The sequence below is a fragment of the Rousettus aegyptiacus genome, unplaced genomic scaffold (assembly GCF_014176215.1).
Source record: "Rousettus aegyptiacus isolate mRouAeg1 unplaced genomic scaffold, mRouAeg1.p scaffold_m13_p_12, whole genome shotgun sequence".
Taxonomy (NCBI): domain Eukaryota; kingdom Metazoa; phylum Chordata; class Mammalia; order Chiroptera; family Pteropodidae; genus Rousettus; species Rousettus aegyptiacus.
Window position 1 is genome coordinate 34,417,988 of NW_023416287.1, and position 27,866 is coordinate 34,445,853.

Sequence of the window (27,866 nt, forward strand, 5' to 3'; positions counted from 1 at the left end):
GCCTAGTTAGCATCCATCACCACCAATAGTTACAAATATTTTATTCTTGTGATAAGAACTTTTAAGATCTACTCTCTTAGCAACTTTCGAATATACAACATATATTATTAATTATAGTCAACATGCTGTATATTTATATCCCCAGGACTTATTTTATAACTGGAAGTTTGTATCTTTTGCCCACCTCCCACCCTCCCACCTCCCTACCCTCTCTCTGCCTCTAGTAACCACCAATCTGTTCTCTGTATGTATAAGCTAGGTTTGTTTTTATTTTTTAATATTTTAGATTCCACATGCAAGTGAGATTGTATGTTGTTTGTCTTTCTCTGTCTGACTTATTTCACTTAGCATGACTTATTTCACTTAGCATGATGACTTATTTCACTTAGCATGATACCCTCTAGGTCCATTTGCATTGTTGCAAATGGCAAAATTTAATTCTTTTTACGGCTGAGTAATATTCCAGTGTGTGTGTGTGTGTGTGTGTGTGTGTGTGTGTGTGTGTGTGACATTTTCTTGATCCATTTATCCATTGATGGACATATAGGTTGCTTCCATGTCTTCATTATTGTAAATAATGCTGCAGTGAACATGGGGACGCATATATCTTTTTGTGTTGGTGTTTTCATTTCCTTTGAATAAATACCTAGAAGTGGAATTGCTGGATCATATGGTAGTTCTATTTTTAATTTTTACAGGAAACTTCATACTGTTTTCTATAGTTGCTGCACCAATTTACATTCCCGCCAACAGTGCACAAGAGTTCCCTTTTCTCCACATCCTCACCATCACTTTTTATTTCTTGTCTTTTTGATAACAGCCATTCTAACAGGTGTGAGGTGATATGTCATTGTGGTTTTGATTTGCATTTCCTGATGATTAGAGATATTGAGCATCAGTGGATGCTTTTGAGATGAAAATCCTAGTGAGGATTTAAGGAAAGATGCTAGGAGTATGATCTGGCCAGTAAGTGGGAAGATGGAAGTAGAGACAAGAATGGTGACTACCTGTTTGTAGATATGCCTGGGAAGGTCAGCACATGTCTCCAGGAAACCACATCCAAGGTCAAAGATGAAAACCACTCAACCCAAGATTAAGGTTTCATAAGAGTTGAAACTTGACAACAAAGTTTCCTAACCTGGGGCCCTTGTTCCACAGCCCCCTGAAATTTGAAGTCAAATTTTATTTACATGAGTAAGTTGGGGATTTTTCTGGAAGGAAAACCTACATAGGAGAAGCTAACTGGTGGTATGGCTTTGCTTTTTGGGGTTCATGTGTAACAGATATTTGAAATATTGCCTAATATTTTAAAATTGGGAACTTGCATATGAAAATTGAAATTTTGGGCTTCTCTTGAAATAACTTGCAAAATTTGCTCATTCGAGAGGAAGATAACTCTTTTAGCTGTGGTGTGGGACCCCAGGCTGCCACAGTCCATACCTTTATGAAACCTTCCTGATGAATGTCAAAGGACAGTCCTTGTTTTTCATTACCCTTGCACTCTCTTTTCTCATTGATTTATTTTTTTCACTTGCCTAGGCCCTGTGGTTTTTGCACTTGTAACCCCTAATCTGAACTTTTAATGGGGTGTCTGATTTCAAGAGGGTGATTAATTTCAAAAGGCTATTGAGACCAAGATCCCTTCCATTTTACATTCTGCCCCGATAATCCAGTGTTGAGATAGACCTTTAGGAGAAACAGAACATCACCCTGCCCAGGCCAGGGAGCCCAGAACCTTTCCCCCCTAAGGAATATGGTTATGCTTTGTGTCCATTAGTATGTTAAATAAATGGGTAGGTTTATCTCTTTATGGCTACAAAACACAAAAATGCCTCCAGAAATTACTAAAATTCCTCCATATAGTCCCTGCAAGAGTCCTGTTTGCCAAACAAATAGTTCATTATCTGCTCAGATGAGAATACAGTCAATGAAATCAATGGCAATCTTTGGGAAATCCTTTCTTTATGGCCCTGAGAACTTGCCTTTTGAGTGAAGACAAATCAGAAACCGAAGAATAGAACTCTTGCTGAGATCTTTCTAAAGCCAGGCCAACGAGGCTATGTTATTTTCAAGTCTTAAGTAGGTCTTTGCATTTGGGAAGACTGGGCATTCACTTAGAGATAATCTCTAAACCAAGACTTACAGGTGAATTGACATATCTTCACAACTATGCAGAACTGGAGGAGTCCTTAGAAGGTACTGGAACTGCTGTGCAGAGAGGACCAACAGACAGGGCAGGTGCGCAAAATGTGAGAGCTGAAGGGATTAAGGAAAGTTGAGCCTTGTACGAAGCACTCTATTTGTCAAAGAACAAGTAGAAGACCCATAGCATGTGGATCTTACACATCTCAGAATGGATTCGGTCCAATGCATAAAACACTGCCCAGTTGCACAGTTCCACCTCTGCAACAAGATGTCCCCTTACTGGCTGGCAGCCAACTGCTGTGGCCCCAGTTTGTATCTGCACCTAAGTCTAGGAATTCAGTCCAGAACTGGAAGGAGAGAAAACAATTGCCCAGAGTCCAGGAATCCAATGGAAGCCTATCTTGATGACCCAGTGCTTGAAACACAGATCAGTCAGAGGTACACTTGGGTTTGAGGAGTAGGAATCCCCCTGGTCAATTAATGTATCTCTAAAATGAGGATAATCATAGAACCTACTTCCTCACAGGATGGACAGATTAAATGAGATAACACATGAGAAACACTTCACACAGTGCCTTAGCAAACCTGGATAAGTACAAACTGCTCTCTTATGCTGGGTTTCCCAGTCATTGACTTTGAGAACCTAATTTAAGTGCAAGTACATATGCTCTTGTACCCTTAATGGGGTTACATCCCAATAAACTCATCACAAATTGAAAATATCATAATTCAGTACACCTAATTACCGAATATTATAGCTTAGCCTAGCCTACCTTAAAAGTGTTCAGAACACCTTAGCCTACAGTTGGGCAAAATCATCAAATACAATGAATACACTATAGAGTATCAGTTGATTACTCTTGTGATCACATGGCTCACTGCCACTGCCCAATATCACCAGAGTATCATACCATGTATTGCTAGCTAGGAAAAATATCAAAACTTAAAATTCAAAGGGTGGTTTCTACTAAATGCACATAGCTTTCACTCCATCATAAAGTCAAAAAACCATTAGCCAAATCATCATAAGTTGGGGACCAACTGTAGTTAATTTGGGAGAGGACCCAGGTGACAGGAGTTAGGGGTGTGAGAAAGTGAGACTGGGAAGGGAGGCAGCCACCATGCTCATGGGCAGGTTACTACTAAAGGCAATCAAGGCTCCATCCCTCTCTGGCCATCTGGGAGGCTACATGGGACAGGTCTCAACTAGAGGCATCCCACCTGAAGGATGAAGGAACTATGTATTTAACCACCTGCCCTTTATCCACAGGTGCTTGCAGTAAGGACTGTGAGCCTTGAGGGGATGTGGGCAGGCTGGGCGGAATCTGCTCCAATTGTTCTTGTTCTGATTGTGATCCTGGAGAGGAAAGAACATGGGCTTTGGGGCCACCCAGATCTTACTTTACATCCCAATACTGTCTTTTACTAGATATGTGACCTTCTTTGCTCCTCTGGGCCTCAGTTACCCTATTTCTCAAAATAGGAATAATTCTCTGGTGTTGTCAAGCTTATTTTTAGGATTAAGTGTGGCAATGGCCATAAAGAGGCAAGCACATAGTAGGTGATCAACAAATGTGAACCTTTGGTTCTTTGATTCTGTTTCTCCTCCTTGCCTACAATCCTTATTCTTTTCCTAGTACCAGGATGAGCCTCAGCTGGCCCAAGACGTTGTTTCCAGATGAGCAAGGACATGCTGACATCCAAACTAGTGTTTGCCTTCAAGGTGATTTCTGAGTGACATGTTGTCCTACTGCAATGATCTCCTTAGCTATGTATTATCATGTTGTCTCCTTTAACTTTGAACCTTATGAGTCTGTGGCTTTAATCAAATCTAGAGTGGGAGACATAAGTAGCTAGCCTGAAGGGGGCCAAGCCAGGAGTGAAATCCCAACAGGAAGAATTTCCGACCCCTGCAGCTCACCCGGCAACCCAGGGTGGGAGTGTGGGTAGATCTTGGGACTTTTTGCTAGATCAGATGGTATGGGAGAGGGCTGCCAGAAAAAAATGCAGGATGCCCAGTTAAATGAATTTCTATTAGTACAAGTATGTCTTATGAAATACTTGGTTATTATAAATATGTCTAATAATAACTTCTTTAGTATAAGTATATCTTATGAAATACTTGGGTACGTATACTAAAAAGTTATTTATTGTTTATCTGAAATTCCAACTGAACTGGGCATCTAGTATTTTTATTTTCTATGTCTAGCCCTACCAGTCTGGGGGAACAAACCCTCATGGGAGGTTTGGGTTAGAGACCAGACCAGCACCTACCCAGTCAGCCCCTACAGGCAAAGGGGAGCAGAGAAAGTCTACCTGCCCCCAGATTGCTTCCCTGGAGGCCTTACTTCAGGGCTCATAAAGCCCTCATTAGAGCTGCTTTTGCCTTAAGACACGGCTAACTATACAGTGGAGTTAGTCACAAATTCATTCACATTCCACTTAGATGTAAAAAAATATATACTTGTTTGTTCATAGGCACCACCACTAAATGGGAAACAAAGAAATGTAGACAAGTCAGCAAAGCTTTACATGTGAGGCTGGTTCTGGGAAGCAGACCTGAGACCAGGATTCAGGAGCAGGTGGCACAGTGAAAGAGAGAGGAGAGGGAAGGAAGCAGGGGAAGGAGCTGAGCAAGGCCAGTACTGGCTGGAATCAGCTTCCACATGATCTCACAGGAGCTCTGGAGTATAAATGGTACCAGAGAGTTGGTCCCACCTAGAGACAAGGGAACCAAGTTTTTATATCTCCGTGTCAGCGGTCATTGGGCCACCCCCAGACAGGGCCTGGGCCTCCTAAATTCCAAGGTGTCTCCAGGTATGGCTGCTTCCATTGCAGAGCCAGTATTCCCAAGACGACCACTACTGTGTGTGTTGGTAGCAGTACTTTTAACAGTTGGGAGTAGGTGCAACAGCTGGTCCAGGGGATCAGGGTGTGGCACCAATAGCATCTACTATGCTCTTTTCAGTTTTGCACTGTCTCTTTTCAGTGTAAGTAGTCAGCTATCCAGGCCACTTTAAAGAGTTTCTGTTGGGAGATGGGCCTCCTTAGTGACCATTCTGCCCTTCCCACCCTACTTAAGGTGTTTTGTGGCTCTGGGAGATGGGAACAGTGCCTATATGTCTTTATGGAGGTGGTGGGGGTACTGAGCCTTGCCTACTCATGGTATCTGCAGGATGATGGCCTGATCCTTGCGGTAGTGTGGCTACTCTGGTCCACAGGGGTGACCAGCCCCTTCTGGTCTTGTAGGGGTATTTTGACACCCACTGCTGGAGTCTACAGTTTAGTCATTTGCCCTAGTCGTAAGGTTGCAATTCATGGGACCTCTTCATTCTGACTCCAGGCTTCAGCTCACCCATTAGCCCTTGAAGCATCTTCTGTCCAAGTTCAAGTATATCTATCTAGTCATTGTTCACAGCTGCTGCATCACTCCCCAGACACTTTGGAAGTGGCCTATTCTGTCATCTCCTGGTAAGCCCAGGGAAGCATTCCCATGGCATAGCCAATGTTCCTGACCTTGCCCTCTGGAATCTAACATGTCTGTCCACTTTGGGATTTTTGTCCCAGAGAGGGAAGGTCAAGCCCCATGCCCCTATTACCTACTTTCCAAACATCATTATCTTTCTTGTGGATAATAGAGTGAGCTTTCTCCTTCTTCTTTCTAGAATCCATGTGGGCAGAGAGGTAGATACTCCCTTTCTCTTTCTTCCTTCTGGGAGAAAATCTTCTCAAAACAACAATGCTTTCCTCTTTTCTCTGGGGCTATAATGGCAGAGAGAGAAGGAATCAGAAAGCTCTACCCATAATAGGGTGTAAATCAAGAGGTTTAAAAATATATAGTAGAGCCAAATTTATAGCAGAAAGATGGAAGCAACCCAAATGTCCATCAACAGATGAATGATGATGAAAGTGGTGAATATGTAAGTGGAATATTATTCAGTCTTAAAAAAATTCTGACACAGTACAATATAGATGAACCTTTAAGACATTATGCTGAGTAAAATAATCCAGTCACGAAAAGACAAATACTGTATGATTGCACTTACATGAGGTACCTAGAGTAGTCAAACTCATAGAGACACCAAGTAGAATGGCAACTGCAAAGGGCTAGAGAAGGGGGAGGAGGGACTTGTTTAATGAGTATGAAAAATTTCTGGAGATTACACAGCAGTGTCAATATCGTTAATATTACTGAACTGCACACTTAAAAATGGTTAAGATGGCAAATTTTGTTATATGCATTTTATCGCAATAAAAAATAAAAAGTGAAAACTATTTATGTCTGTTACAAATGCAGATGTCTTGTCCGTGGAGGCTAAATAATACATGCATCTATTTCTTAGATGACTTATTTTATTAGACCAGTTCCTGATCTTTGAAGAGGACAGGGTCCCAAAGGAGAAGAAATATTTTCATTAAGGTACAACCAGAAATAGTCTCAGCTAGAACCAGTATTCAGACAAAGGATATCCAGGATAGGTAGAATCTTAGAGAAAGGGGACAGTTACACCCATGGAAAGGAGATTGGGAGATTTAGAGCCACAGATGAGAAACATAGAATGTAGACCAGCTGGAGAGATAAGTGGCTTCTGCAGCGGGAATTGCAGTTGTGTTGGCTGCAGGCACAGTGATCTTAGCACAGGTCTAAAAAACCTTACTCAAAACCACTGGAGCCAGAAATTTGGGGGAATTCAGATGTCTTTTATTTTAGAAAGGCAATACAGTGCCCATTTTGTATATTACAGAACATTCCCAGTGGAGTCTGGCTCAGCACCCTGTAAACAAATCCATTAATATTCCTATGGCAAAATGTGTAAATATTCACATTAAATGGGATAATAAAGACTATAAATAGCCTCAGGTCAGTTCATGACCTGAGGCCAAATAAGTTTCAGAAATAAAAATCTTCTGGTTTCCAGAACTCTTGAATTTAAAAATGGCAGAACAAGGATTGTGGACCTGTATGAATTTTGTGCCATCTAAATTCTGTAAATTGACAAAGACATGAAATGTTGGAAGGGACCAGAACCATGAGTTCCAGCTCATCCAATATTCTGATTGTATAAATATGAAACAAAAGAGATTTGCCTGAGGTCACACTGTTGGTCATGGGCAGAGCTGAGATCAGGCTTAGGTCTCTTAACCTCAACCCAGCACAGCCAGCAGCAGCCTAGCAGTGGCCTAGGCTTTCCATTTGATTTCCATTTGAGTAGTAAAGCCTGGAATCCATGAAGTCAACCCTCCCTCTCCTTTCTAGTTCCCCAAAGAGGTGACCTCTTGCCTCTAGAAATAGCCCTTCTATCACTGAGTTCACTGTGCTTGTTATACCTTGTGATGGGCCAATTAAATGTTGTCTGGGAGAGGTATCTGCAGAAGGCCTTGTCCTACAGTTTCATAGATTTAACTCAAGGCATTGTATACAGATGGTGCTCAGTAAAGGTCTGAAAAATTATTGAATTTATTTGGATATTCATCACTTGTAGACTGATCTAGAGAAAGCTATAATTAAAGGCTATGGAAAGCAAATATTATCTTTATTTTTTAATGACGAGCATTAATGGTCATTGAAAAATGATTTTCCATCCCTGATGCCTAAGCCATGGGACTGATTCTACCCCAGATCTCTGGGCAGAATAAAGATACATTTATGCTTGCATAGTACTTGGCATCTAATAGATAGACTACAAACACTTGTCGAATGAGTGAGTGAATGAATGAATAGTGGGGTTGTATTAGGACCCTTTGTTACAAGCAACATATCCCAACTTAAACTGAATTAAACAAGAAATGGGAAATATTGCCTGGCATAATTGAAAAGTCCAGGGGTAGATACCTTCAGACATAGCTAGATCTGGACCTGCAAATGATTATTGGGGAATCTGTCTCTTTCCTTCTTTTGGATCTACTTTCATACATGTTGCTTATTTCTCAGGCAGGGTCTCAGGCACTGATAATAGCAAAGATGGTTGCCAGAAGTATGCATTCAGATGCTACCAGCTCTGCAAGAAATCTTTGTAGAGAAACACAGCTTTTTTTTTTTTTTTTTTTTTTTTTTACCAGTAATTCTAGCAGAACTCCCAGACTTGGCCTAGGCCAGATAATGTACTCATTTCTGAACCAATCGTTGTGGCCAAAGTGATATGCTAGTTTCATTGGCCAAGCCTGAATATGGTTGTCCCCTGGAGCCAGGGAGTTGGGAAGATAGAGCCTGAGGTTTAGGAAAGAGTGGTCCTCAAAGGGAAGTAGAGGTAATGTTCCCAGAAAAAGAGAATGTGGGAGCTGACCAGGTGTAGACAATAAATGTTTTTTACAGGGATGGATGCCTAAGAGTCTTTTTTGGTAAGTGAAGGATGCATTAAGCTCATATTTTAGAAGATATTAGTGCTTAGAAACAACGAAAATCAACTTGATCAAATACCCATAAAGAAGTGCTTGATAATAGACTTAAAAAATGATGATTAGATAAAATCCCATCAAATTAGCTCACCTATATTGGTGCATTCCAGACAGTGTACTACTATGCATTCAGTTAACTCATTTGATCTGTACAACCAACTTGTGGGTGGATGGCATTCGTTATCCCCATTTTACAGATGAGGAAACTGAGTCTTTGGTTCAGGAATCCTCTCGATATCTCATAGCTAGTCATTGAAGTGGCAAATATTTCTACCCACTTAATGTTCACTCCCTAGCCTGGGCATCTCCTCTGTCCATCTGCATTGCTGGAGGCTTCCTTTTCTTAGATCTGCTTTTCTCCATGTTGCTTCCTTCTCAGGCAGGCTACCCATAGGTGGTGGCAAAGATGGCCACCAGCAGACTTAGATCCTACCAGCTGAGCAATCTGAGCAATCCTCACAAAGAAAGTCATTCTTAGGTGCCCCAGGATATGACCTGAGAAGGTGGGAAGTGGCTACGTGCCAGCCCCAGGACACTGTGATGAGCACAATGTACCCTGAAAAGTAACCTTCGAGCTGACTATACGAAAGGGAGTCCTATGTCTTGAGATCATGAATGTCCATCCAAAAAGGGAGGCAACTTTACAGTATCTCATTGGACCCTTAACAGCTTAAAGGAGAAAGGGCACCTCAGAGTCAGACCTTAATGTTATAAGAACATTACTGCCCTTCTTTTTATCCTTTCTCTATAAATGACTGGAGAGGGGCCAGATCTGATCCTATGAAGGAAAAAGATGCAGCTTTCAAGAGTAGGGCAGAGATACTCACAGCCAAGAGTGGTATTTGACAGACAATATACTCTTGGATCCTAATGAGTGATAAGTGTGTAGTGTCCTTACTCTGTCTTCATCCGACTCCATCATCCCACCAGCCTCTCACTGGAGACTAAAGGCCTCAATAGGGACAATCCTGAGGTCATTCTCACTCTTATTCTCTTGCATTCATTTGGTGCTACAAGGCTATAGTGTTTTGAGTACAGAGTTGGATCCTGAATTTTCACATAAATCTGCTTAGTTTAGGAGCTAATTATATTCTCTACACCTTTGAGACTTTGACCATAAAATAAAGCAGCTTTCAACAAAGGTTGAGTACTTTGAGCACATATATTTAAATTTTAAAGTAAAGACAGAAAGAGAAAATGGAAGCATTGAGCAGAAGCAGCAAATATATCTCTGAAAGGAGGGAGGTTTTGATCCATGCTAGTTTCTCTATATGGTCATCATGTTTAGCTCAAAGTTTTCTAGCAGGCTGAGCAAAAAGAGAAATACATTTACAAATTCTTTTTATCATGAAGAAATATACCAATTTTGAAAGGTACACTTCTTTGCATTAAATTACAAAAGATTTATCATGTGGGACATTTTATAGATCAAAATGTGGGCAGCAGTATTCTCAGCAATTTAACCACAAACACAGTCTGCACCCCTCTCCCCCATACCCCTGTATTACCCTCAGTAAAGGGTGAGAGCAAAACATGAAGTTTGACTATTAACATCTCAGCTCCCTGGAGTAAGCAATCCTATATATGCCAAAATATAAAGCAAACATGAAAATATGGTAATCCTCCAATTTCTCAATAAGGAGACCACAAAAATATTTTTTGACCATTCGCTTATATAAATTTTTAGGGATATAGATAATCTACCTTTAAATTATGAAATCCACTTGATTTGATTTCATAACTTACACACATTTAAAATCACATATATAAAACAATATATTTAGAAATATTGCACTTTTTCCATTTATATTTCAAGAAAACAATAGTATTTCCACTATATTCATGTATTGTCCACATCAGTGTCTTCATCATCAGAGTCACTTTTTGAGTAATTTTGTAAGGTTAAGAATAACAACTTCACTTTCAACTAATGGTTGCTGTTGAGAGATGTCGCTTTTTGAATTCACATGTAATATCCCCACTGGAAATTGCATCCCAAGCTCCAAATACCCATTTGTGTGGCATTATAGTAGTCCCCTCATCCCCACCCCATTTATCTAATTTTTTTAAATGTAGATTTAAAACATGGTTTTTAAACATAGTCTTACATTTGCAACTAGGAGGAGGTCATTCCTTTGGGAATCATGGTTAAAAATTCCATTGGTTAAAAATTTCATATAAACAGGTGACTTCCCTAAGCATCTAAAACCAGACTTGATTAAGGTCATTTTCTACCAATGTGTCCTCCCCAAACAGTAATTTGTGGTTCAAAATAAAGTAATTGAGAGAACACTCTGTAACACAAGAATATTTCACAGGACAGGACAATGTTAAGACATTTGCAGAGTTTTGTCACATGTTGGCCTAGTGCTTAATCTGCCATAACACAGCCAACTCAGAAACCCACCAAGGAAATGCTAAGTCACTTAAAAGGAAGACACTCCTCTGGGAAACATAGACCTCAATTGTGCTTTGCTAGGTACATGATCTGGTGCCAGTCACTGACATTCTTGGGCTTTGGTTTTCTTATGGGTGCAATGAAGGATTTAGGCTAGGTCAGAAAGAGTTTTGGGGGGACACAAAAGGGACCATGGGAGATGGCTTCATATTTTCAGCAGGGGGCCTTTTTGATGCACCCAACTCATTTCCAAGTCAACAAAGTAATTCCGCTTCGATCTATTTTATATAAAGAGATTCCAGGTAAAAATTGTCTTTGAAGCAAAGACTCCTTTTTTTTTTTTAATGAAACAGATTTAAAACATGGTTTTTAAACACAGTGCTTAAAAACACAGTACTTCTGCCTGCTCTGAAGTTCTCTAACTTCGAAGCCATCAGGGTCATAGTTAAACCTTCCTATTGATAGGTAATGAAGATATGATGTGTCTGGTGATTGGAGGTGGGGCTTGGGGGTAGAAACTGCCTGTGAGTTGGTGAGCATATGTCATCTGGCCACACAGATGTTATAGAGTCCACCCCAAAGTCCCACTTAGTTGGAGCTCCATTATTCTAGAAAATCTGCTCATAATTTTATGAGAAAGAAGTAAATGAGAAGGAAGCAGTGATTCTCAAACTTTGCAGCATATTGGAGTCATAATAAAGATCCCAATGCCCAGGCTATACTTCATACTAATTAAATCAAACTTTTGAGGAGGACCCAAGTATCAGAAATTTGTAAATCTCCCAGTGTGAGTCTAATGTGCTATCAAGTTTAAGAAAAAGTGACATTGGTACAGCCACTATGGAAAACAGTATAGAGGTTCCTCAAAAGATTAGAACATAGAATTACTGTATGACCCAGCAATCCTGCTTCTGGGTATGTACCCAAAAGCATTGAAGGCAGAATCTTGAAGAGATGTTTGTACACCCATGTTCATAGCAACATTAGTTACAATAGCCAAAAAATGAAACAACTCAAATATCCATTGTTAGATGAATGAATAAACAAGATGCAGTATATACATAAAAGGGGGGCTTCCTTAAAAAGGAAGGAAATTCTAATACATGATTAACATGGTTTATCCTTGAGGAAATTATGCTAAGTGAAATAAGCTAGTTATAAAAGAATAAACACTGCATAATTCCAGTTATACGAGTTACCTAGAGTAGCCAAATTCATAGACACAGAAAGCAGAATAGCGGTTGCCAGGGGCTGGAGAGAGGTGGGGGTAGAGAGTTGTTGTTGAATGGGTTTAGAGTTTCAGTTTTGTAAGATAAAAAGAATTATGGAGATTGATTGCACAGCAGTGTAAATATGCTTAACACTACTGAACTGTACACTTAAAAATGGTTAAGGTGGTAAATTTATGCTATGTGTACAGTAGTTCATCCTTATCTTAAGTTTTGCTTCCCACAGTTTCAGTTACTTGCAGTCAACCGCAGTCTAAAAATGTTAAATGGAAAATTTCAGAAATTCACAGGTTTTAAATTGTGCGCCATTCTGAGTAGCACGATGAAATCTTGCGCTATCCAGCTCCATCTCACCCAGGACGTGAACCATTCCTTTGTCCACTGTCTCCGTGCTATATGTGCCCCCCACCCGTTAGTCACACAGTAGCCATCTTAGCTACCAGATTGACTGTTGTTGAGGTATCGCAGTACTTGTGTTCAAATAATCCTTATTTTACTTAATAATGGCCCCAAAGCACAAGTGATGCTGACAATTAGGATATTCCAAAGAGAAGCTGCAAATGCTTCCTTTACATGAAAAGATATGTGTACATAGGAAGTAAATGAGAACATAAGGTTTGGTATTATCCTTGGTTTCAGGCATCAACTAGGAGTCTTAGAATGTATCCTCATTGATAAGGGGGGACTACTGTACCACAATTAAATGTAAAATCACATAAAAAGAATAAGTGGCATCATATAACACCTTGCTACTCAAAGTGTGATCTGTGGGCCAGCAGCGTTGGCAGTGTCTTAGGAGCTTGTTAGAAGCACAGAATCTCAGGCTCCACCCCAGACCTGCTGTATCAAAACCTACATTTTTTAACAAGGCTCCCCCAGGTGGTCTGTGCACACATTAAACTTCGAGAAGCACTAGTTGTGATGGATTGAAATTAGACCAGAGTTAAAAGACATAGTGAACATTGGGTCATTTGCCTACCCAGCACTCACCTCCTCTCCTCCTACTCTTACAGAACCCAACATTCTATGGGTGGCCACTTGCTCAGGAGGCCAACTTCATATCCCACATGGTCCTACTCCCCAGTGACTGGTTTATGGGTGGATATGTTGCCTGGTTCTGGCCAAGGAAACTAAGGGAAGTTCTGCTGAAGAGGTTCTGGGGTTGCTCAAGAAGAAATGGCCTCTCCCTCCTTTGGAAGTTTCCATGCAAGCATCTTAGAAAAGTGGAGCAGCTAGCCTGGCCCTTGATAGCACAGAGCCACCACTGACAAAGTCCTGTGTCCACCTTACCAGTGGATTTCTGCTTATGTGAGATTAGAAATGTACTGATTGTTTGACTGTGTGAATCAGGATTTCTGTTACATGTAGCCCAGAGTTTCTCTTTTGGGGGCAGGATAATTATTTGAGAGTGGGAGGCTGTTGTGTTCATTATAGGATGTTTAGCAATGACTCTTACCTCCACCTATTAGATACCAATCACACTTCCCTGTCCCTCATTTGTGACAACCAAAAGTATCTCTAGACACCTTGTCAAATGTTGGATGGGGGTGCGATTTGCCCCCCCAATTGAGAACCACTGTCACAGACAAAGGCATCCTAAGTAGCATGAGGACCTTTTATTCGGTGGGTGCTTAGGAAAGTAAGATTGCTACCCATGTTCCAGAGTGTTTCAAGGATCAAAGTGAAGTCAAGTGTGTGAGAAAAGCAAACACACACAAAGTGTTGCTAATCATTACCTGTCTTTGATGCTGCTGGTATACCGATAACGATGTTGTAGTTTCCATTTGTTCTTATAATAGGCTTAGATGTTTAACTTAACAGATGGCCAACTTGGATAGTGAATGGAATTTTTCTTGAGCAGAGATGGGGAGCCCTGCCAGCATGCTTGGGCTCTTCCTCCTGCTCAGAAATCCCCGTCTCTTACCACCCGCCCTGAGCTGGGCTACCAATCCTGACTCATCGTTCACAAGGCAATGGGTGCTACAGAGTTCACCTGTTAAAACATTTTCACAGATTAAGAGAGATCTTCACATTTAGCCACTGAAGAGACAAATTGATGCCTTCCATACAATAATGTGTTTGCAGCTCACGCATCCATGTGTTTGAGACCTGCAGAGTCAGGGGACCCTGGACAACCTCTCTTGCCTTATGTTTCCCTTTCTAGAATCAGCCAACACTTTGAAACCATTTTCTTTAGGAGCTCCCTGATTCCTAAAATCAGTGCCTTCAGTTTACTTTCAGTTTAGTTTCATTTAAAGTGTCACAAAACATTTTGGGGCAAGAAGGCTTACAGGGGAAGTGGGACTTAACAGAAAGGACTGGATGAGAATTGAGAGCAAGGGAACAAGAGAGAGGGCTTGTGCGGTGAAAGGGAGGCATCTGAAAGCAGTGCTTATTATATCATCAAGTGCTTATTATCGAGGTGCAGTACTAGGTGCTGGGGTTGAGGCTGACATGGGAGCAAAGGGCATTAAAGACAGTCACATCCCTTGGGACCCCACAACCTACTGGAAAATAAGTGGTGGACTCTGGGTTGCTCTTCTAACCTCTTCTTGTATTTTGGTATAGGGTAACTAACTCCAGTAACATGGTTATAGCTCTATGACCACCCCTACAGCCTATGTGCTTTGCAGGTCACATGCTCACTTCCTGAACTGGAGGTAGGACACTCGTCAGTCTATAGATAACGTTATAAGGCCTGGCATAAAATGACTTGGATTGGAGAAGGCATTTGTTGGTAGTTTCTAGGAAAAACTGTTTTCCTTTCAGGGAGGGGTGTGTGGCTTGCAAAAGCCATGCCAGGCCCTGCTGCAGCTTTGTTATTTCCGCCAGAAGTCAAGCTGAGGATCAAGCCAGTATATAAAGGAAGGCTGAGTCGGCAGAGTTTCAGGGAAATCGAGCTGGAGCTTTGATCAAACCACAAGTGATCCGCTTCTGGACTTTTGTGCAGCATATGCTAATAAAACCTCGTACTGTATAAGCCAGTTTGAACTAATTTTCTGTTGTTTTTATCATAAACTAAGGGGATGTGACAGTGAACAAACTAAATGTAGATTGGCTGAAAAGAGATTTTCATGCAGAGAATAGCAAGGATGTCTTTCCTTAAATGAGGAAGTTGGTGATCCTGGTTTAGTAAAATGGCTGCTTATGGTGGACCTGTTGCACCCTGGTATACAGACCTTCTATGTCTGGAGACATGACATTTGGAGCTCTGATGGGAAATATTCAGGATATTGGCAAGATTTCATTAAAGTCCTAGAAAACTCACATTTAAGGGGAAGGTGGTCCATTTGGGAGTGGAGAGGGAAGAAAATAAAGCTTCGTTAAGAGAGGGCCTTTTTGCCTGTGGCCTGCAATCTAAAGTGACTAGACATTGATGAGCAAATCCTGTTGGGTTGGAAAAGATCATTTCAGTGGTGGAGACTCTGCATGTCAGGGTATACAGCAGAGGGTATATGGGAAATCTCTGTACTTTCTACTCAATTTTGCTTTGAATCTAAACCTAAAATTCTAAAATATATAAAGTCTATTAAAACATAAAGGCTATTTAAAAAAGAAAAGTTGGAAGGCATCAACCATATGCCCACTCAGATGTTAACAAGGCAGTGGCCAGGACAGATACAGTCAACCCCAACATCTGGCAAAAGTTAGAACACAGGCAACAAATCAGAGGACTTAGCAAGAGAAAAGATTGGGACCTGAGGAAAACTTTGCCCCTGTTCCCACGTCTCCCCTGAGCATCTCGTTTTAAAGACATCAAGTTTGAAATAGGGAACAATTGATTTATTATGAAGATGCAGCTGGGAGGCAAGGAGGAAATTTAGGGTGCCTCCCCACTTCAGAGATGAAGGAAGATGCCAATAATCTGAGGAGCAGGGAAATGAGCAAGGACAGAGGCCAGTTGCCAGCTCAAGGATTCTGATGAACTTGAACTCCCAGCCCAGAGACTTGAATCGAAGGAACCCATTAAATTCTTAAGGGAGCTGAATTGTCAAAGAAAGTGGCAATCCCCGAACATGACCCACAAGAAGCACGATGCTAAAACAATGACTCTCCTTGGAAGGCATCAACCACATCGCCACTCAGATGTTAACAAGGCAGTGGCCAGGACAGACACACCCAAACCCAGAACTAAGGGCTGCCATCTTGTCTGACTGAGGACCTTGCTTTACCACCAGACAAGCAATCCTCAACAATGCCTCAATATTTGTAGGTACTATTGACCGATGACAACTGAAGGTGTTTCCCATTCTCCCCTTCTCAAAATGGAGAATCGCACTTCTGGAAATGCTTACTGCAGATATCTGGGTTTTTTTCTGGCATTGCTGCCTATGTCGATGGTGGTAAACTTCAGAATTTAGTTCATAGGTTACCATTCCATGAGTAGTTACTTCCAGAAGAGAGTATGGTGGCTTTTCCAGAAAATATGAACTTGAATCTGAATTCAGTAACTAGATGAATCATAGGGTTTCAACCTTTGGGAGATGGAGTGAGTCTGTTTTAGCCAAGCATGAGTATTTCTGATGACTGTGAAAGGGAAGGAGAGTATAGATGTTTATTTACCAAAGGGGCAGATCATAATGGAATGTCATGTTTACTGCTCTAACACTTTCTCTGGATAATAATCCTTCAGATGTTTAGATAACTATACATGAATTCACAGCTTGCATGGTTTAGAGAAAGCCAACTCCACTCCTAGGTTTAGGGCTGAGACACATACAGTTGGCACTAAGCTTACACTGGTGACTCAGTGCAGATCCTTGAGAATGCATGAGGCTCTGCTTGGAACTCCTCAGAAACATATTCTCTCTCCTTTTTTGAGGGTGCAAATTTTAGGGAATATGAGTGCTAGAACAGCCATTTCACCACCGTGAGGAGAACCAGCTGAGACTGAAGCCAACATAAGAAGGAAAAGTTAAAAGAATCAACTGTGACTTGATTGTCCATCACGACACTTACCCTTGGGCTTTTGAGTTATATTGTGTCTTCCTTAATATTTGATTTAGTTTATAAGTTTTTCTGTTATTTGCAACCAAACAACCAACTATTATAGAATATAATAAATGCTAGAATAAAAGTATGAAAAAAGTATTGGGTGGTTAAGAGAGAAGGTAGCTAAGGAAGCAGCATATCTTTAAGCATTTAGGGTGGAAAGAGTTGGAAAGGAGCATTGCATTTCTTAGCATTAAGCACACCCTCTTTGTGGGGTTTTCTTGGACTTATCTCTGGCCACCACTACACTTGCCTTAGTCCATCCATATCGGAATGGATGTGTAAAGGCCTTCAGTACTGGGCATTACACCTGGCATCTGAAAGTCCCCAATAAATGTTGGAAGGTGAAAGGAAGCCTTTCACCTGTCGCTCCCAGTCCTTCAGTCAGCTGAGGGAGTTCCCCAATTTCCACTAACACTGTAAGCAGCCAGCCCCTCCTAACCCTTTTCCTCCCCACTGTAGTTGCAGAAGATGGATCACATGTCTCCCAGGCTGAGAGCCTTCCTCTCTGAACCCATAGGAGAAAAGGATGTTGTCTGGGTAGATGGGATCAGCCATGAACTTGCAATCAATTTGGTCACTAAAGGGTTCAACAAGGTAATTCCTTTTTCCTTTTTTTGCAACTTCTCTTACCAACCTCTCTTTCCCTAGTCCTGCCAGATGGCAACTGCCGCCACATGTTCCTACAAGTGGCCATCAGAGAGCAAAGCTGCCATTTGGCAGGGCGCCACATGCTTCTGTGCTCCTGACCCCACATGTTTGGGCAGCCTCAAGGGCCAGTAGATGATGGGCAAATTGAATCGCTTCACATCAGAGCACCTGGGCCAGGCATTACTCACTTGGTGTCCAAACACCCAGCGGTCGACAGAAGTGAGCCAGCAGCCCAAATCTGGGGCCGAGCTGTCAGGATGGGTGATTTGGTTGTACTCCCAACCCCCATGAAGAGATCTGTAGGGTCTCACTTGCCCCATCAGGGCACCAGCCTGGGGATGGCAGGTGGAATAACAGCAGCCTGAGGTCTACATCAGAGTAAGAGGATGTGAGTTGTTCTAAGATGTCACTAGCAGCTGAAGAATGGCCTCAAGGATTTCTAATGGAATGTAAGCATTCTTTTCTATGTAATTGTTTTTATGGTACTATTATAAGGCTGCGTGGAACTTTAGAAGAGAATTGGAGATGGTCCCAAAGAGTACTCAGGGAAGCTGAGCACAACAGAAGCAGGTGGGAATTCACACAGAGCCTTACACACTGTTATGAGAGAGGTACCAACAAAGAACAATTGCTGCTCACTCCCTTCAGTTTTCAACATCAGTTTATACCATCAGGAAGGAAGATGTTGCAGAAGCACCTAAAGAGGCTGGGAAACAGTATTTGCATGGCTGTTAATCAATTTGGTTTGCTCCAGCACAGTGCACGGCTATTTCCAAGGGGCATCTGAACTATTGGGCCTGTGGTTTTCTGATTGACATGCCACTTTGAACCAGATGTTAAATATTATGATTATTGCCCCAACCTACCAGCCAATTTAATAGCCAATAGGTGATATTGTCAGAAAGTTGGCGCTCCACTTGATTCTTTCCTCTCAGATAAGGGAGACAGGACCACTCCGAAACACGCAGTAAAGTAGGCAAGTCTGACTAGGGGAGACAATTCAAATTAAAATATTTTATGAAAAAGAAGTGATTGTCCCTTTTACTTTTCTATTGTGGTATAGCATACTTGCACTGATATGAACTGTTCAGCTCAATGAATTTGGACAGGTTTTTACACACACACACACACACACACACACACACACACGGACCCACTCACTACATGGATCCCTTGATCAGACACCTCCAGAATTTTCCAGATGGTTCTCTTGTGCCTCTTCCAAACCAGTGCCATTCTCTACTCACAGAAATAACTAGTATTCTGACTTCTACCACCACTGATTTAGTATTTCCATAATTACTAGGTTTTGTTGTTGTTCAGTCATACTCGTCATTTAAAAACTATTTTTATTTACATATAGTAAATTTTTCACCTTTTTTAGTACATAGTTCTGTGAGTTTTGACAGATGCATGCACTCATGTAGCCACTCCCACAATCCAGACAGAAAACAGTTTCGTCACTCCAAACTGTCTCCCTTTGACCTTCATATTCCCCACCCTCAGTCCCTAGGAACCATTGATTTGTTTTCTGTTCCTATAGTTTTGCTTTTTCCAGCTTAACTTTTTCCACTGTTTTTAATGAGGATTTCAGGTGGGGTGATAGGCATGTTTAAGACAAAGGCACGAATGAATGAGAAATTCTCAGGCATCCAAGAACTTGCTACGTAGAGTCAGAGCTATAGTCATAACAGATTCCTTGGCCTTGTCTCGTGGGCACTGACTCTTTCCGCGCCCTTTCTGAGGACCTGTTGGGACACGGACCATGAGGGTGCCCTCATCCCTACTTGCCTGGGCTTTTCTCTTAGCCATTATCACTCTCCCAAGACACGGGACACTGGAGCCCCAGACCCCATGCTATGAATTCACCCAAGTCTCTTCAGAAGCCCAAAAGTCAAACATTTGGCTGCATTCTGTCTGGGTGATTTCATGTCTGCCTTTCCATGGAGCAGTCAGCTTCAGCCTGAGGATCTAGCTCTCTACCATCCAACACAATGGCACTGGCCCCTTGTGCCAGTGAGCATCTGTCTGAATTGAGATGTGCTAAAAATAAAAACACTCACTGGAGTTATTCCAATAGGTAGAAGTAAGTTTAACATCCTAAAGAATCTGGTTTGACTTAGTGCTCTTCGAAGACACTGTAAAACCATATTCTTGAGCCTAAGTCTTCCTCCTGAAAGGCATTCGGAAGATCAGAGTGGAGTAAATGTTCTGGGTGCCACCAGCTCCTCAAATCTCTCCTAAGAAGAGGACTAGCACATGATGTTTGCTACATGTCAGGCACTGTTTTAAGAGCATCACATATATTTATTTTGTTTTATCATTTAAAAAACCCTATAAGGTATACTGTTTATCTCCATTTTACCAATGGGGAAACTGAGGCACAGGGCAGTCACATGACTCACCCGAGGTCACTCTAAGTGGGAAAGATGACATTTGAATCTGAGCAGACAGGCGCTAGGGCAGGCAGCCACATAAATTTTGGGTTACTCTGCATAGGGTCGCCAGATAAAATACAGAACACCCAGTAAAATTTCAAGTAAACGAGTAATTTCTTTTAGTATAAGTTTGCCCCAGGGAGACAGAGAAGAGAAAACAGAAGGGGCAAGCCCTGCACTGGATTGAGCATTCACACTAAAGACAAGGAGTTTTAAACTGGAAATGACTGAGCAATACAGATTTGTCAGGTTATCATTGGCTATCAGTGGCCATGACGGTTTTAGGCCAACGTCCAATTAGAAAAAAAGAAAGTTATTCACGACAGTGTAAAGTGCATTCACTATAGGTGCCAAGAAGCTGGAAGCTTTGGAAGAGGACTGTAGAAGGTTGAGAAGGAGAAGGCTGAGAAAGGTTGAGAAGGAGAAGGCTGAGACTCCATATCTCTGTTTGAAAAGGCCAAGTATCATAGTGAAGACTGAAAATTTTAATTAGTGTGGAGGAGGATTGGTTACTAATTTGCAGGGCCCAGTGCAAAATGAAAATGTGTGGCCTCTTGTTCAAATTTATTAAGAATTTCAAGTTGGCAGGAACAGGGCATTAAACCAAGTGGGGCTTTCTGAGCACAGGGCCCTGTGTCACTGTATGGGTCACACGAAATGGAACCAACCCTAGTGCAGAAGCAAATGTTGCTACTGTTTAGCAAGAAATTGTACATGGAAAACTGGAGGATGATCCAGACCTGCTCACTGTTTGGACTTGGAATTGAGGGGAAGTCTGCCCTTGGATTACCATCTTGCCATGTGGTCATGGCTGCCACAGGAAAGAATGAACATCCTTGGCTTCGAGATGGCCACTGTTTAGGGTGATGGGACTTCTGTGTTCTGCATCATCCTTCCCTATAGCCAGATTTTTCTGAGCTTTGGCCCAAGGAGGAAGAAAAGCAGTTTCTGTTTTCTAGGATAAGGGGCAGACTTTCTGGAGCCAACAGAGAAACTGAGCAGACTTCCAGCAGGGTCTCAATGGGAGTCCATGACTCCAGTTCCCCTTGGAAGCAGTGTAAAGCAGGCTAACTCTCACCCCACCACCCCACCTCCACCACCCAGGAAGGTTGCTGGGTGACACCAGAGAGGAAGCAGAGAAGGGAGCGTCAGATTGCAACTTGGCTCTGGAGACTGCAAGATGAGGCCCTTCTTCCTGCAGCATTCCTGGAAAGTTTGCCTCTGGCCCTGCGTGCCATACATGCCCTGGCTTCCTGGCTGCTGATCCCGGCGGTGACATGGAGGCTCTAATTACCAGACCATCAGATGCCAGCAGCGGCCTCCAAAATGGCAGAGGACTCCATAGATGCCAGACCAGACAATAGGTGGTTGGGATATACGAGAATGGGGCTGAGGAAAACAGGAGTCTTAATCTTCCGGTTCTTAGTGACTATATCTGGAAAAGGGGTGGTGTACATATGAGGATCAGTTAGATTTAAATGTGCAAAGGTCCTGGAGCTCATCAAAGGTACTCATAAATGCTACTTACTGTTATAATTATCAGCATCAGCAGCAGCAGCAGCAGCATTTAATGTTCTCTCTCCTTGGAAAAAGCTCTCTGTTTCTTGATTCTGTTATATTTACCTCTGTACCTTCCACACCTACTGTAGCAATTGGCTCAATATTCAATAAATGTTAATATTTTTAAATATGTAATTAAAAAACATCTTAGTAAAATTCATCAGTGAAAATTCAAGAATACTTAAAAGTAAAATGAGATCATTCTAAACAACTATACTGCTTTTTTAAAAGAAAAAATAGCAGTTTAAAATAACCATGAAATCTTGGCTTTTTCTTTTTTCAAAATCTGGACAATGACTCAAAATAAAAAATAAAACTAAAAAATAAAACTCCAATTCTTGGGTATATTTTATGACTGGGATTTAGCTTTTATTTAATTTCTTTTTTGAAAAAAAATATGTTCCCTTTGGTCAAGATGAAGTTTGCTTTGTTTATGGATCTGAAAGTAAACAGACACCAGCAAGTTTTTATGGAGATGGCCCAGAACTCAAGGTGCGAACACTGGTCTTGTTCATTCCAGGCTGGAGGGCACCCAAACTGCCCCTAGAGACTGGCATTTAATGTTACCTTAAATCTCCTGGCTTCACGCTTTGATGACTTGGCCAATATATGCTCATACGATCTTGAATGTCCCTCTCTCTAAGTGGTCCTTGCTCTCCGCATCAGTAAAACTGTGATTAAAATGGTAAAAAAAAAAAAAAAAAAGGGGGGTGGGTGAAACGTTGTGGGGGAAAGTAGTAGGAAAGCTAGGAATGCCATAGACTGGGAATCATGGAATCTTTATTTTACATGTGTTTTCATCCATAAAGACTCTTCAGAAAGGAAAGATGGGCAAGGTTTAGTGTGTTTTAAACCCTTTGCTCCTCCCACAGGGCTACATATTCCAGGATGAAGAAAAGAGCTTGCACTATTCTAATGCTTTCACACTGAACTCAATTCAATTTGCAGGATGGGACAGGGCATATTGTGTGCCTTTGAAAAATGCAGAAACTAAGGCCTCAGTTCTGCAGGGTCTCACTTCAGGTTAAGTAAGTTGCCTGAAATCATACAATTGGTTTGCAGAAGTAAATCAATTCTAAGATGCCGTTTATCTGCCAGGTCCCCATGTGGTGGCTCTAAATCAAAGAAGATTTTTTCCTTGAGGGGACATTTGCCAATGTTTAGAGATGGTTATGAGGGTCACATTTCAGGGGCAGGAGTCAGTATGCTCCTGGCATCAAGTGGGTAGAGGCCAGGGATGCTGCTAAACTTCCTACAGGGCATAGGATGACCACCCCCGACCCCTGCAACGCACAAGTATCCAAAACATCAACAGTGCCAAGGGTGAGAAACCATTTGCTAAAATGATTGAGAAAGTGGTAGGGTGGGAAGTGTCTCTAACTCTGTGTATGTGTGCATGTGCTCATGTGTGTGTGTTAGAGAAATACTAGATCAGAGGACTGAAGAGAGCATGAGAGGTCTACTAGGCTCTCACTCCTCAAAATGTTGTCCCTCAAAACATGCCCAGGAGTGTGTTAGAAATGCAGGCTCTCGGGCCCCACCCTAGACTTACTGAATCAGAACTTGCCTTTTAACAAGATCCCAGGCGATTCATGTGCTCCTTAAAGTTGAGAAGGGCTTTTGTTCATGTTCATCCCAGACTGGACAGCCCCCAGCCTTGCCCCCAGGGCTGGGTATTTACCTTGGCCTTCTATCTCACCCCAGGGCCTGTCCTGAATTCCTATCACCCAGTCAGGGTGTCAGGGACTGCCAGTCTCCCTCCAGTCTGACCTGTGCCCCCTCCTCTGATTTTCACATGGTCCTCGTGTTGGGGAGGGAAGGGCACATCTGAGTCAGCTTATTATAACCTTTCCTGTTTTCCTCCCTGCCTCGTCCTCTTCCCACAGGCCTACATCCTGTTGGGACAGTTCCTTCTGATGCACAAGAATGAAGCAGAGTTTCAGAGATGGCTCATTTGTTGTTGTGGCGCCACGGAGTATGAGGCCCAGGAGAGTTCCAACTGCCTGAAGCAGTGGTGCTCCTGCTTCCTATAAACTCACCTCCTTGCTCTGCCTCCTGGATAAATGACACATTCTGTATAAACTGAGACCCTGGCTCAGAGTCATTATTTCTGTTTTTAACTTTAGTGATACCTGCTCATTACAAAAAGTAGTTCGAGAATATAAAAAACGATAAACCTAAGAAAAATGACTTCAAAGTCTACCACTCAGAAGCAACTATCATTCCCCTTATGTAAATATCAAGCCAAATATCTCAGCACAAATTTATGAAAGAATGGACAATTTTATTTAAAAATAGAAATCGAATTTTAAATCAGTGTACTAATTATCTATTGCTGCATAACAAATGAACCCAAAATGTAGCAGCTTAAACAGTAATTTTATCTCACACAGTTTCTGAGGTTTAAGAGTTAGCCAACAAAGGTTGATTTCTCTCTCATACTACGTGTGCAGTACATGTACTCAGGTAAATACTGTTTGTTGTAGTCATGCTGAAACTTAAGCTGATGGAGCGTCCCTCTCCATACGCTCTTCCATGAGTACCACGCGGTAAGAAGGAGCCATGGTGAATTACACACTGTCATTCAAAGTCTCCTCTCAGAATGGTACCCTCCACTTATGTTTGAATTTCATTAACCAGAGCAAGTATATGGTCATACCTAACTCCAACGTGGCAAGGATCCTACCGAAGTAAGAAAAAAATGGAAATATTTGGTGACAGCACTAAGTGATTAAATTCATTATTTTTTTCCCTGAATGCCTCACAGCTGCTATATTTCCTTAATTCATAAGGTGACTGGGATATTTTTATTGGGGTCTACTTAACTATTTCTAGCTTTGCTTCTTTAGCTCGCCCCACATAAAGGCCAAAGAGAAGAATTCCAAGTGACGCCACTGGTTGGCCCAAAGGTTTGAATCACTCTACCATCCTGAGCCTTTTCCCTGCTCCTGCCTGCACAGATTAATTCAGTGAATCAATTCTACACTGACACAGTCATGGTGTTTAGAAGTCACTCATTTTCTAAGACAGGAGCTGGTTGGCTCTAGGAAAAGGAGAGAGAGAAGTAGTTTTCTTTCTCACTCTTTTTCCACACATCCTATTCACAAAAATCTTCCCTACAGACACTGGGAATGTTTCCTTTCAGCTGTTCATTCCCTTGTGTTGATTTTTGTCTTTCTCATAGGTAAAATTATTGGCTTCATTTCATCACATCTTCTTGTATTCCCCACCTTTGTTGTGGGGTTTTGCAGTCCCTCTCACTACAGGCAGAGTAACTCTCAGCCCCTTGAGAGAGACTTGGCCAGTAATGCCAACCTGAAATGATTGCATTTCAGTCCTGAGCCTCACTATGCATTTCCACATGCTCTCCTGTGCCTCTGCCAGCACTGAGAGAAGAGATATTCTCTTGGATAATTGCTGTCCTGACAGCCTAGGCCTCAGGATGAGTCCAGTTGGAAAGGAATTGACCCCAACCTGCAGCACGAACCCACAGCTGGCCAGACCTGCAGTTTGACACAAAGCTGCCCCACTGAGCCCAGCCAGGATCAGCTGACGCAGATGTGTGCGAGTGAGACTAAAGGATTGCTATTCAAAGCCACTAATGTTTGGGACAGTTCTCTATGCAGCAGTACCTAACTGATAAATTCCTTCTATTCTAAAATGTCCTTACCCTGCCAAGGGGTACTGCATTAAAGTCCAACCAAACCTTTAGATGGCATAGCAGGTTAAGTGGGAGGAGAAACATTGCCTCTGGAGCTAACCAGGCATGGGTGTGAATCCTAACTCAGCCAATGCCATCTTACCCTAGGTGAACTACTTAAACTCACTGAGCCTTGGTTTCTTCATCTGTAAAGTGGGCTCAAGAAGGTACTTACTGTGACTTAAAGGGTAGATTAATTGAAACTGTATGTGTTAGGTATATGGCGCATAGCAGGAATACTGTCTTTGTACTCAAGCTTTCCTAAAATCTAGCCTCCTGAGTGAGTACTTGGACATCATGTGGCCCTCAGGAGAGATTTCATAGCTGTGAGATGGAAAAGAGCTCAGCTATCAGTTCATCCAAGCTAGTCCAGTTCTGCCCTATGTATGAGTACTGGAACATGTTCACCTGGTAGGGACCACACACTCTTCAGTGAGTGGGTATGAAAGGACAACAGCTAAAATTCAGATTTTGACTGGAATCTTGTAGGGTCACATTAACTTATGGAGCCCCAAAAGCATTTTCAAGGACATTCAGGAAGAGTAGGCTTGCATGTGTGTCCTTAGCCTGATCAAAGGCTTATCTTCTACTCTGCAAGGCAGTTTCAACAAATTGGGTGTTGGTACCTGAGAACATTTACAAATCGTCATAGATTTGACCAGCATCTTAAAGAAGAGCTGAACCGTCTGTAAGGAAGAAAGGCCAGACATTAATTCTTGGCTTGATATCTGTAGTTTGGAAATCTTTATAAATCAATAAATAATTTTGGTTAGTATTTAGTATTTTAGACACTTAGGAGTGTCTAAGGTTCTAAGCATAGTTAGGTGATGTGGAAAAAGCAAGAGAAATAAGTACTTTCTCTATCTTCAAGGAGCTTACAATTTAATAAGAAGTGATTGGGAAAGGGGAGGGCCAAGGTGTTAAGGGGTGTATTTTAGGTGAGCCACCCAGAAGCAGAACCTGAGACGTGGTCTGAGAGAAAATAGTATATTCAGGAGTGTTCCCAGAAAATGCCAGTAGGGGTGGAAAGACTGCGGTAGGGAAGGGAAAGCAGCCAACAGTGGTGTGCCATTACTATTTATCACTGTGGGCAACTGGAACTCAGTTTTGTCGGGGAGCTATAGGAGCAAGTGTACACAGGCACTTAGTTACCCGACCCTAGGGTATCTAAACACCACTCTTATCAATCATTTGTTGAGTGCTGCTTCCATGGGAAGTCAATCCCTCAATGCTTGAGCCTACCACAGGAGAATGAACCTCATTGAGAAAGTGATCAGGCAAAGAAAGGCAGGCACTGCCAGCTGGGAGTCGAGCCAGCCGCCTGCACTGAAGTGGTAAGGGTGAGGGCACATGAGCGGGCAGGGCACCCACAGCGTCTGCCACGAGGTGGGTTTTGGAGCAGGACAGGCTTGGCTTTGGAAACAGAAACCACTGGTTCTGAGACCTTTAGAAAGTCACTCTCTCGGCCAAGCTGCCCACTTGTAAAATGATGATGATAATAGTATCTATTCAAACGTTAATAAGATTAAAATTCTTGGCACCTGCCAAAAGCTTCATGTGTGGGTAGCTCTAAAATCCTAGGTGTAACAATGTATGGCACTAATTGTGTATTAGTATTTAAAGAAGGAAAGGTGAGCATGAGTGAGAGTGGTCAGGGAAGACTCCTAGGAAGAGGTGACATTTTAGCTTGGTGTTAAAGGAGGAGGTCAGGGTTGAATAAGCCAAGAATGGAGAAGAGGAAGGGAAAGAAGAAAGAAAATAGGGAGAGGAGGAGAAAAGGAGCTATGAGGGGAAAGACAAACCCAGGTAAGAAATGGGACTGTAGTCTGTAGGGTAGGAGGCTTCCTCCCATTTCCCCTAGACCAAAGCTGATCCATGAGATGGTAGCTGGCTCCATTTAAAAAGACAACTACTTCGGAGTCTCTGTCCTGAGGAATGTCAGCAGTCTTCAGCAGTCAACAGGACCCCATTCGTGGTGATAATCCAGAATAGGGAGGCCATGCTCCCCACACCTGAGAAAGACCGTGTAGTAACTGATTCTAAAAATATCTATAATTCTTCAGTCTTGCATCTACACCCTTCGCATGACTTCAAAGCTCTTCTGCCAAGAGGCAGAGTCTATCTCCCTTCCTATTTGATCTGAACTAACCTTGTGAATTGCGTTGGCCTAATATGGCAGATTTGACACCATGGCAGTTGTAAGCCTAGACTTTTGCTTGCTCCCCTGTACCCTGTGACTGCCATACAAACAAACCTGGGCTAGCTTGTGGGAGGATGAGAGACAGTTATCCCTATTGCCTTAGCTAACAGCCAGCCAACCTCCAGACAAGTGAGTGAGGCCTTCCTGAACCAGCCAA

The 27,866-nt window shown here is 42.2% G+C and overlaps 1 protein-coding gene across 1 annotated transcript in view; it reads left to right on the plus strand.

Moving 5' to 3' along the window:
• The window catches only part of BANF2 (BANF family member 2), a 47,419-nt gene extending 23,264 nt beyond the window's left edge, over window positions 1-24,155 (plus strand). Inside the window, exons 4-5 of the mRNA XM_016164895.2 lie at window positions 17,623-17,757; window positions 23,696-24,155. Of these exons, the coding sequence (XP_016020381.1) occupies window positions 17,632-17,757; window positions 23,696-23,842 (273 nt within the window). The 5' untranslated portion in view covers window positions 17,623-17,631 and the 3' untranslated portion in view covers window positions 23,843-24,155. The remainder of the gene's footprint in view (window positions 1-17,622; window positions 17,758-23,695) is intronic.
• The last annotated feature ends 3,711 nt before the right edge of the window (window positions 24,156-27,866 follow it).